Genomic DNA, 12,385 nt, shown 5'->3' on the forward strand with positions numbered 1-12,385 from the left:
CTTTACTGGCTGAATGTAGCCTTTCTGTATAGCCCCAGTCATAGGTTAGAAAGAGTACTATGTCTCATTAAGGAGACTGCCATTGCAAGCCTCCTGTTGTTGAGAATTTTGAGATCATCTTTAGAGACTCAGATGAGGGGAAATAACACTGAAACTGCTGATTGCAGATGGGTTTATCTTCCTTTTGGAATACAGATTCTCATTTGACTTTAATCTTTGAGAGTTTCACTGTAATTTATTGTAAACCAAGCATTGATCTATAGGAAGCTACTTTTCAAAAAGTGGTGCAAGAGCAAGTTTCCCTATTTCCATCGAGGAGAAATAGCTTGCATATTCTTAGCCTCAACTATCAGTGCACAGATATACTTTTCTGAGTCCTAATAATTCAGAAAGAAACTATTGTCAAAAGACAGTGGCAGATAATTAAGTATTGTCATTGGCTTCAATTTTAGTCCTGTTTCCTGGAATACCTCCAAAAATCATAGATATCGGTACACGTTTTAGATTTGGGTTGGCACCCTCTGATGGCTTCTGTGTATCTTCAATATGAGAGGGAGGTAGTGCTGCAGGGACAGGGTACGGTAGGAGCTGATGGAGCTCGGTCTAGCTGTCAGTCATTAATGCAGAGACACTAGCACTCTTGCACTGGTTATGAGTACTGTTTGGCTGGCTGCAAGGGGCAAACTGTATAACTGGCACTGTTGAGGGGACACAGCCATGAAAGGCACTGAGTGACTTTATAGTGTTGTCTGTAATCCTGTGTATGGGCGCTTTCACACCTGCGCCGGTGTCCAGTTTGCAGGACTTTGTGTCTGGCTAAAAAAAACCAAAAACCTGTTTCCCCGCTGACAGGCAGAAGGCGCACACAGATGGTCACCTTCACAAACCCATTCAAGTGAATGGGTTTGAAAACTGACCGCCGGCTTTCCGTCCCCTGTCCAGTTTCGCTGGAGATGAAAATGGAAACCTGGCGGAATGCACAAACTGGACTCCGGGCGCAGGTGTAACACCCTAATGCACCACCCGCTCAGGATCCCCAACAGTAAGCTCAGTGTGTTAGCTTTTCACAGAACAACTAAGTCAAGGAGTATTCCCATTTGGAATATATATGAAATATCCACAGTGTACAACATTAAATGTATGCTAATTAGGGTTTACACTTTTGGGACTCTTAGTTTATCAGGAGAACATATAAACAGTAGGTTTGCAAATTCTATATCCCCCCCCACCCTCTTCCCATCTTTTCAAAATATAGGGATCTTAGAAGACCCATACATTTATGATAAACCCTGTGAATAGGGCATATGTGTCAGGCAGGAATATGCATTTGAAATTTTACCGTGGCCCTGGCAGTGACACTATCTGACAATGTGCCAGGCACGCCAAGAAAGTTTTCAACAATTCTACCTTATATTTTTTTTATTTTTTTTGTTAAAATCACAAATACACTGTGTACTAAACATATCTTCTATGGCTTTTAGGTTAACCTCTACAGAGACCATTCCAAAACACAGATTCTTGTCACTGGGATCCAAATTTCGCTACAGTGGACGGACACAGGCTCAGACAAGGCATGCCAGTGCACTCATTGATCGGCCTGCTCCACAATTTGAGCGAACTGCCAGCAAAAGAGCCACACGCAGCCTTGATGGAGGTGAGTGTACACTAGTGTCATCAGGGCAAGGCATCAGTATTGTTGGGCTCAATGCTCCTGCCTACATTTCTGGCCAATCACTCCTGATCAGTGACTGCAATATATGGGGACTTTTTTTTTTTTGTGTTGTTTTTTTTGATAAGTATACTAACTTATTACTGTGGAAGAATCTGATTTGGGGACGAATGTAGAACATTCACTCCAATGTCTACTCAATGTCTTTCCTTATCCCCATTTCATCCTCAGATAAGTCAAATGATCACAGTGTGACTTCTTTTTCTTGAACATAGATCACTGTGTGAACATGAGCTCTCTCTCTCTACTGCCTGCATATATTATTGAGAACTACCTTGTGATCTCACATTTATCAAAGTCCCGCACCCCTTTTCTGCAGATTAGTTTTTCTGGGAAAATGCCTCCCGGCTCCTCCTCCGCCTCTCACATAATCTGCTCCCTATAGCTCCACTTCTCACAAACTGCTCATAGTTCCTCCGCTTTCTCACAGTTAGGTCACTAGACCTCCATTGTCTTTTCTAGGGTTTATCAGCCAATGTTTGTGCAACTTTCGGGATCTGTGGTGACATCCTCAGTATATGGTCCTGCCAGGTGTATAGTATTATTTGCTTTGCAGTGTTTTGTAGAAACAGATAATAGCCACAGCCACAGGTACAGGTACTAGACATGGGTGACTGGAACAGCTATTGCAAATTTTTAATCTGCTTCAGTGACTACATTGACTAGCTGAAAAGACATGCAAAATGAGGACCACTAAACTCTTCTGATATGTCTCTTTCAGTACATATTTTTTATTTATCTTTCTAAAAAGAACAGCACTACTGATAGGATGCTCTATGGAAGTGATGGGGGGAGTTGATAATAGGTGAACAGTTTAGATCTGTTTAGGTCAGCTTGAAAAATTTTTAGAAGTCTAGTTTCTAGAGATTAGAATTATGCTAGGTTCACACTAGCATTCGGGTCCATTTGGGGACGGAAAACCTATCCACCTGAAAAGCGGTTGACTTGAATGCTAGTGTGAACCTATTGTTAGAGATTCCTGGTAGATCCACCAATAACTTGGATTCAAGATAGAAAAGGTGATCTCTGCTTTGCAAGAAGGAGGCATGCTCACTGGTTCCATGTTTACTTATTGACCATAAGGCTCCGTTCCCACGGAGTAACGCGCCGCTCATTTAGACACGTAAACACGTGTCAGAGCGAGGCACTTCAATGGGTGCCAGCTTACGTGCGCTACCCATTGAAATCAATGGCCTCCCATTGATTTCAATGTGTAGTGCGTGTAAGCCAGCACACATTGAAGTCAATGGGGTCTGTTTTGAAGCGCCTCACTCTGACGTGTGTTTACGTGTCTAAATGAGCGGCGTGTTACTTCGTGGGAACAGGGCTTAACAGAGAAGGGCTTTACTATTGAAGTAAGCAAGTTGGCAACCACCTTCATACAAAGCGTTGATCAAAAGCTAAAATGGGAAATTTTTACCTTTTGATTTTTTAATGTGGAAACAGTGGTAATGACAAACGCCCGGTAAATTCCTGCTAATTCCTGTGAAAATCCCCCACTGTGCATTCAGAAAAAAAGGCTACTTGCTCATTCTTGATGTGTTTTCAAGAGAAAATGGAAAAACCAAAACCACATCAAAATTGTGCAAAATTCCTCTTTGGTTAGGTTAGGTAAAGCGTTTTCTGCATCGGTTTTATTTTTGGTGTCAAAAATCTCTGCCTCATAAGGTAATGTTCACACTATGTATAAATTTAGCAACCTAAAGGGGATTTTATCACAGTCTCTATGATGGCTCTAACAGTCTATATACACTCTTTCCTACCATTCCAACACAACAGTTTTGTACTTTACAATTTTTTACAAGTTCCAACACTTTCTTTTTTTTTTTTTTTTGAAAATGTTTGTTTGCATTAGTGAAAAAAGAGCCTTTATATAAATTCATTGCTCCTGAAGAGGATAATGATGTTGAAGTGATTGAGTTAAAGTTACCAATTCGTACTGTACCAGCAGTCGTGCCACACAAAGGTACAATATACAATCTTTGGTATGGGTAACTTTTTTTTTTTTTTGGCACTTGCTGCTTTCCTTTTTTATTGTCCTTTGCTATTCTTTCAGCTGTGTTTTACGCATTCCCTGCTATGCAGCTCTACATTTTGCAATTTATAAGCTAAGCTAAAGCCAGTTTTAGATACTGTTTTGTTTACTAGCTAAAATAAAGTCACTGCTATTTAACCTCTTCTGGTTATTTTGGATTTTTGAGCAATGCCAGAGCAGAGCTGGTGCCACACCTGGCTGGTGACTTCTGCTTTACACAGCAGGCATCTTCCGGCAATGTCCATGATCAAATGTTAAATGTGGCATCTGCAGAGACGTTTTGAAGTTAGAGACTCCCTCTGGTCTCTGAAAGCCCCCACCCACAACCCCTTCATGCAGGGCTCAGATGGAACATAGCCATTTTACCACAACCTACAGTACTATAGTATTGTATGGAGTAAGTGAGTTGATGATCGAATGTTGAAACCCTGCCGGGAGCTTAATAATGAAGTACAAAAAAAAAAGATTAAAAATTCTACTTATCACATTTAAATATATTTCTCATTCAGTGAATGTCATAGTAAAGAAACTGCAAATTGCAGTTTTGGAATAATAAGTTTTCCTGCATTCCCCAAAATGGTATCAATATATTTTTTTTTAAAGTCTAATATGATGTACAGAATAAAATCCTAACAAAACAATATGAAGATAACTCGTAATTTTTTTGCTACCTGGTGATCAGCAATGTGTAGTTGGAATATTAAAGAAACCCTCCCAGACCTGCCTGAATGGTACATAATGTAGGTTGTAGTGAATATTAACTCAAATACAGACAGTGCTGTGGAGATATCCACTCCCTTCTGGACCTGAATTGTGTCATGTCAGACGCTTGAGATGCAGTCAGTCAGGACTCACAATCAGGCTCTTATGGGAATGAATAGAGAAACTGACCTCTTTTCCATACTTGATGTTGTGTTAGTTGAAGAGACTGAATGTGACACGGAAGATATAACCTTCTCTACAATTTCCATCATGTACCTTTCTAACCGACCAGAACATAAATATTTTTGAGGGAGTGCCTTGTATAACAGTGCCAATATGAAATACATCTTGTCTCACAATTAAAAAAAAAAAAAAAACATAAAAAAAACCAAGCTCTCATCTGCCTATATGAGCACACAATCTACAAAAAAACCTGATGACTTGGAAGGCAGAGACAGGAAGGGGTTAAAGTGGGTTAATCATTAAATGGTAACCTATATGAAAACTGAGTCTGTGTGGTTTGTCAAATATGTCTGTGCTTCATATTGTTCTTGTAGTTCCCCAAGGTGGAAAAGTTTATTCTTGACTTTTCTGCAGTTAGGAAATTGGAGGTTTAGGAGTTAATGCAATAAAAATAAACTCATCGACAAATTCTAGGAACTAGGTATCTGGTGGCTAAGTGTTACATTGGAACCTAATGTTTGGTATTGATGGACAGTATGATGCAGCTCTTTCTGAATTTGTGCAGGTTGCGTCTTTGCTTTAATGCTAAATGTTTTACACACTAAAATAAAAATATTTCTTTCTGGAGTGATGCTTTGGATTCTGATTTTTGTGTTAAGCAGTCTGATGTCTGTTTAGTGTGTGACAGAAGGAAATGTCTGTTTCGCAATATTTTAATGTCATCAAATTGTTTCCAGAGGATATTGAATTGAAAACCATTGACTCCACTGGTCTCAAGAAGCTGGAGGAGATAAACTTAGTCGAGCAGACCCATACAGTTTATATAGAGACTGAGCAGCAAGGTACCAGTGTGTGAAGGCTGATCTTTGCGGATGTCTACTAACCTGCTAGACCTGCTATACTAGAAGTTCATGCTTTTTCCAGAGTAAGGCTAGGTTCACATCTGCGCTGGCTTCTCAGTCGTTCAGGTCTGCTGTTTTAGTGGACACACAGACACACCAGTGGAACCTATTGACTATAATGGAGTCCATCGGGTGTCCACTGTTTCAAAACAGAAACTGGCGGAGAGAAAATACTCTGTGCAGGACTTTTCTCTTTGCTGATTTTCAGCAGTTTCTGAGTCTCCAACACAGACTCCGATGCAGATGTGAATTTAGCCTGAATGGATGCCATTCTTTCTATTATAAAATACAAACCCCTGAGAGAGCGCAAATGGATACAGTCTCCCATCTAATGACACAATAGCATAACTATTTGGTTCAGCTGAACTTCTATAACTTCAATACATTGTGTGCATTTACAAAAAGGAATTGGTTTATGACTTTTTAATATTGCCATTCGGGAATTACTATTTCACTCTTTAGCCTTATTTGACATCCACATCTGGTAAAAAGCACGTAGAGCAGTAGTTCTTAACCTTGTTTGAGGTACCGAACCCACCAGTTTCATATGCACATTCACCAAACCCTTTTTTAGTGATAAATGAAATATGATATTTTTTTTTCCAAAAGTCAAGACACAGGTATATGTTTTTTTACTGGTACACAAAATGAACCCTGGTTAAGAACCACTGATGTAGAGGAAATTGAAGTTACAAGATAGTTTGATGAAGAACTTTAAAGGGGTTTCTTGGGACTAAAATATTGATGACTTATGCTTTAGGCCACCAGTATTAGATCTGTGGGGATCTGGCACCCAAAACCCCACAGATCAGCTGACTGAAGCAGCCAATTCCACTTCATAAACTACATAACACTGGTCTCTTGCAGCTCTTTCCCATTGAAATTAACGGGTAAGAGCCGAGATTCCAAGGTCAGTTACTTTACAGTGCTTGTCACTGTGCTTGGTATCAAGTATCTAGTCCAAATGCTGCACTCTCCTCAGACAGATGATCTATGGTACAACAGTAGAAAAACTCCATACAACCAAAATCTGTCCAGGGGATTTCTAGGCAAGCACATCTGTGGCAACCAGTCTGTTTAAACAACAGTTACCCCTTGTTCACAGGCAGGAATATTTGGCTGTGCTTGCATTACACTTTTCTCTTAAACACAAACTGCATTTTAGCAAAAGTTTAGATGAAGTAGAAATGTGAAGGTTATAATCATGTAATGTATGAAAGACATACATTTTATTGTTATCCTTAAAAGCTGAATGCTAGATATAGTTGCTTATGCTTGAAACTGGTATAATGTTATTTGATAAGAACACGCCTGTATCCAGGTTAGGTGCAAGAAAAACAAATGCTTGGCTTGCTGCTAGAAGACAGCTCCCCAAGGTTACCACGCAGGAGTGGGAGTAGCTGACTATATATGGAACTGCTTAAACTTTTTCTGTTTGATTGAGATATACCATACCAATCAGGAATGATTATGAAAACTTACGTTGTTGTTATATTACTTCCTTTCTCTGCTACTATTTAACCCCCGTGTTTTTAATAAAAAAGCGAGAGGAACACATACCAACACATAGAGTGGTGTGACTTCTTTACCGCCTGGCACTCAGCCTAATTAATTAGGACGACAACAGTTACCCGGGATTATTGGTCAATTAGTCATAAACACGACTATGACCTTATCAGAACCTCGATAGAGTAGATGTCACTGCTGATATATAAGAATATACTCTGATGCAAGGATTCAGTTAAACAATGTCTCTTCGTTTTTAGCGTCCCAATAAACAATTTGTCAGGAAATTGATGATCCTGACAATTTTGGCATAACCAGCCAAGTTGGTGTATGAAGGGAAAAGAAGGATTGGCTTGTTGGATTTTAATATACATAGTCCTTTGTTCCAGCAGGGGATAAACCACTGCAAAAGGCAATGGTTAATTCTTTTTCTTCCTGATTGAAAATACATATGTGAATGTACAACGCAGAGAGCTGTGTAAGGTGTATCACCATCTTTACTGAGCAAAGTAGAAATCTATGGTAGGTTTGCCTGGCTTTAACCCCTTCCCGACATCTGCCGTAATAGTACGGCGCTGCTGGGAAGTACTTCCCACAAACCACCATAGTACTACAACAGCTGCATGGTGCGCACACAGAAATGTATGCGCACCATGCCCTGTGGGTGTCAGTCGTAACATACGGCTGACAATGCCCTGTAACACCTGCGGTCAGAACCAGGTCCGATCGCGGGTGTTAACCCCTGAGATGCTGGCGGTCAAACATGATCTCAGGGGTTTTGGTACATAATGGTGCCGATCGGCACCCCCCGCGACTGTTTCGGGGGGTGCCGGTGTTGGTAATGGCAGCCCAGGGTCTGATCAGTGACCCCGGTTCTGCCCCATGCTGTCACCTCCACGTACCTGGTTGATCCTGCCAAACTGGAAGCTGTCAGCCCCGTGCGTGTGCACGGGGCTGAGAGCTTCCTGTACTCTACAATACACGTGTAACACGTGTATTGCAACGTACATCTAGTAAAGCAGTAATCAGCAGATCACTGCTTCAATCCCCCATGGGGACAGAAAAAAAAAAAAGTTATAAAAAAGTAAAAATAAAAAAGTTTTAAGTTTAAAATAAATTAGAAATAAATAAAGCCCCAAAAATCCCATTTTCCCATATAAAATGTTTTATTATGTAAAATAAAGAAAAATAGAAAAAAATTACATATTTGGTATCACCACGTCCGCAATAACCTGAACAATAAAATTTAAAACATTTAACCCGAGCGGCGAACATCATAAAAAAAAACGTAGAAAAACGCACAAAATAATTATTCATCACTTTTTCCTTACAAAATGTTCAATAAAAAGTAATCAAATGGTCTGATGAAAACCAAAATGGTACCAATAAAAAGCAGAGGTCATCCCGCAAAAAATAAGCCCTCAACCAGCTGGTCTACCGAAAAATAAAAATGTTATGCCTTTCAGAAGATGGCGATGCAAAAATAATAGATTTTTTTCCCCTAAATTGAATTTTATTCTGCACAAATAGCAACGCGCTAAAAAAATCATATAAATGAGGTATTACCGTAACCGTACCGACCCGCAGAATAAAGGTAACATGTTACTTATGCTGTACGCTGCGCGGGAAAAAAATGCTAAAAAGCAATGCCAGAATTGATGTTTCCTTTTACATCCCACCCAGAAAGAGTTAATAAAAATGTAGTCAGTAAGCTACAGGCCCCAAAATGGTGGCATTGAAAAGCACATCTAATACCTCAAACACCAAGCCCTCATATGGCCACATTGCCAGAAAATAAAAATAAAAATCTAGCTTGTACAATGTGAAGACAAAAACCCCAAAAGTCGCCAAATCATTAGGACATAAGTGGCTGCGACTAGAAGGAAATGTATAAGCGGTGCGAGCGTTTTCAGGGGACACCCCATATTTAGAGCTTATGAGAGAGAAGACACCAGCGCTGATCCCCCAGAATGCCCCTCTTCCCCGTCTGTGTCATAGGAGCTAGTGGGAAAATAGAATGGTATTTGGTGTACCCAATTTACTCCGCACAGCTTACATATTTACTTCGGGGTTACTAATGCTCACTACATCACTTGATAAATTCTTTGAGGGGTGCGGTTTTCAAAACGGGGTCACTTTCTAGAGGTTTCCACTGTTTTGACACCTCAAGGGCTTTGTGACATGGTTCCTGAAACTGATCGCAGCCAGATCTGCCCTCTAAAAGCTCCTTGGCGCGCCTTCCCTCCTGCGTCTCCCTGTGCGTCCATATATTAGTTTACACCCACAAGTGGGGTACTGTGGTAGTCGGGAGAACTTGCCTAACAAATTGTGGGATGCGTTTTCTCCTTTAACCCCTTGTGAATGTGCAAATTCTAGGGCTAAACGAAAATATTAGTAAACTAAAATCAAATTTGAAAATTTCACCTCCATTTTGTCTTAATTCCTGTTAAGCACTTATAGGGTTAAAATACTAGGTATATGTTGTTTTGGCTTATTTAAGGGGTGCAGTTTTGAAAATGGGGTGATTTATGGGGGGTTACAAGAGTAATACAAGAGTCTTTCAAAACCCCTTCATAACTGGATTAGTCCCTTTAAAAAATGGGTTTTTAGAAATTTCTTGAAAATTTAGAATATTGTTGTTTCACTTGTAAATCTTATAATGTCCGTAAAAAATAAAAGAGCGACTAAAGTTTGCTGACATAAAGCAGAGATCTGGGACATGAGATTTAGGATATAATTTTGGCGGGCTGACTATTTGTATGTAATGCACATCATTTCAAACTTTATAAAATGCATATTTTTCAAAGTTTCCACCAAATTTCCTATTTTTTCCATAATTAAACACAAAACATATCAACCAAAATTTACCACTAACATGAAGTATAATGTGTTACGAAAAAACAGTCTCAAAATCACTTTGGTAAGTTAAAGCGTTCTAAAGTTATTGCCACATAAAGTGACACATGTCAGTTTTGAAAAATCGAGCTTGGTCAGAAAGTCAAAAAGTGCCATCGGCGGGAAGGGGTTAAAGGACTTGGACCAAGATTTTAAGTATCAAGATTGGTGATAATTTCCTAATTGGTGGGAGTCAACCTGCTGAGACCCCCCCCAGTAAGAATGGGGATCCTGTTGTCTTGTCCTCATAGAGCAGCAGGCCAAGCAATTAAACTGCTACACCATTCATTGTTTATCATGCCTGAACTGCTGCAGCTCTGCTTGAACTATATTCAGAGACATGCTTTTCAGCAGTTATATGGGACATGTGGGCATGTTCTGTGACCTGTGCAGAAGTTACAGTACAGGGAAAAGGGGAGCTGGAATCATCACTTAGGCTTAGTTCACACGGGGACATGGACGCCGATTTTGACAGCGGATTTCGCGGCCAAATCAGCGTCCATACAATGTCCACACTATGTGAACTGCTCCCGCCGCGACCATCGCGGTCACGGCTTTCACCTCCGCTGTCGGCTCAAATGAATGAGCCGACATGGAGGGCGCTGCGGCTGGGCGGAAGCCGCGGCTCATTGCGAGCGGCTTCCGCCCGAAAGATAGGTCATGTCGCTTCTTTTTCTGCTAGCGAGCTAGCAGAAAAAAAAAGCGAGCAGTTCACATAGGGATACATTGTATGGACGCTGATTTGGCCGCGAAATCCGCTGTCAAAATCAGCGTCCATGTCCCCGTGTGAACTAGCCCTTAAGGGTGAATCCTGTGTTATTTATATATAAATGTTACCTATCATTGCAATGATACCTTTAATAATGATTGGATGAATGCTGAAAAGTAGTGTCCTCAGAATTGAAAGTTGACCTATTATGAGGCTCTGCGATTCTCCAAGATGAATCAGATTAAACTTGCAATCGGACTCACCTGAATGTAACAACTTTTCCCCATGTTGAACTCATTGATTTCACAATATGCAAATGAGCAGTCCGAAGTACTGAGGACCGTTCCATTGCTCCAAACTGCTACACCTTATACTGCTCTAATATGCCAGCGCAAATCCAAGAATACGGGGTCAGGCAGGATATCAGCATTTACTCATTGCCTGTCACACAATGATAGGAGGGGAAGGAGGGCATTTTAGAGAAGTGGTGGGTGTAGCAGTTTGGAGCAATAGTGACCTTGGTGCTCGTGACTGCTCATTTGCAATTTGTGAAATAAATTTGTTTCATGGGGGAAAAAAGGCTTTTTATTCAGAAGAGCCTGACCTAACTAACACTATTGCTGGTTAATGTGCTTCACCCTTGTGCTAGTTGCATAATCTACATTGCTTTCATGTGCAGCCTATCAATTGTCCATGCTGTATGGGTAAAGACTAAGAGCACCTTTCACCACCTTTAGCATCTGTAAATCGTTCGCGCTCCACTGATTCCAACTGTGCTGGATTATTAAATGATTTAAAGAGCTAGATTTGTTGGGGATGGTGGAAGGTTCTCTTTAACCTCAATGTAAAGGTCTATACAGATGTGTAATCATAGGTGGTGTGTTGTTTTTTTTTTTTTTTGTTTTTTTTTAAAGCTAGATTATGATTGGTTAGTATAAAGGTTTTCTTCTATAGGTCAAATCCTAGTCATGCATAAGTACATTTATTTGGACAAGAAAACTAATAAATTAAGTTCATAGATTATTGCCACCTTAATCTATTCTTGTATTTAATAGCTGCAGTGTCGACTCCGGAACGCAATCCCCGTCCTGTCTCTGCTCCTGTCATCACTCACAGCCAAGTTGTTGTACAACCTACACCATCCAGAGAGCCTGCAGCACGTAAAGTAGAGGAATCCTTTGCTAAGGGTGAGGAGAAGAAACCACAAGACCAGCTCAAGGAGCCAAAGAGCTCTCCTAAGGTGACTATACTGCCTTTCACAGCTGCACACAAGTTTGCTGTAAGAGGCAATTTGTCATTTATCCTTTACTTATTGTAAATTGTTTGTGAGAATTAAACAGTTTACAAGTTAACAATATCCATTCCTTTCAGTTTAAAGGGATCCTATCATACTAACACATTTTTTTCTTAGTAACACGTCAGAATAGCCTTAAGAAAGGCTATTCTTCTCCTACCTTTTATTATCTTCTCTGCGCCACCATTCCATAGGAATCCTGGTTCTTGTCAGTATTCAAATTAGTTCTCTCTCAGCACTGGGGACGTGCCCCAACGCTCAATCATGCACTAAAGGCATCCCCAATGCTGCCAGAGAACTCTCTCCAGCGCCACCTCCATCTTAGTCAGGAACGTCGTCTTCATCCTCTTCTTCTGGCGCAGGTCTCAGACTTCTAGGCCTCAGGCAGAGCAGACTGCGCCTGCCCACAGGCCACGAGAAAATGGCCGCT

The 12,385-nt window shown here is 40.6% G+C and overlaps 1 protein-coding gene across 7 annotated transcripts in view; it reads left to right on the plus strand.

Annotated features, from left to right (window-relative positions):
- Window positions 1–12,385, plus strand: part of EPB41 (erythrocyte membrane protein band 4.1) — a 100,535-nt gene that overhangs the window by 62,276 nt on the left and 25,874 nt on the right. For 5 of the 7 annotated variants that reach the window (XM_075264493.1, XM_075264494.1, XM_075264491.1 and 2 more), the window contains exons 11-14: window positions 1,482–1,654; window positions 3,585–3,695; window positions 5,387–5,491; window positions 11,717–11,901. In XM_075264493.1, the coding sequence (XP_075120594.1) occupies window positions 1,482–1,654; window positions 3,585–3,695; window positions 5,387–5,491; window positions 11,717–11,901 (574 nt within the window). The remainder of the gene's footprint in view (window positions 1–1,481; window positions 1,655–3,584; window positions 3,696–5,386; window positions 5,492–11,716; window positions 11,902–12,385) is intronic. The other 2 variants (XM_075264496.1, XM_075264497.1) reach the window with 2 other exon arrangements.

Source organism: Leptodactylus fuscus, chromosome 2 (genome assembly GCF_031893055.1).
Source record: "Leptodactylus fuscus isolate aLepFus1 chromosome 2, aLepFus1.hap2, whole genome shotgun sequence".
Classification (NCBI taxonomy): domain Eukaryota; kingdom Metazoa; phylum Chordata; class Amphibia; order Anura; family Leptodactylidae; genus Leptodactylus; species Leptodactylus fuscus.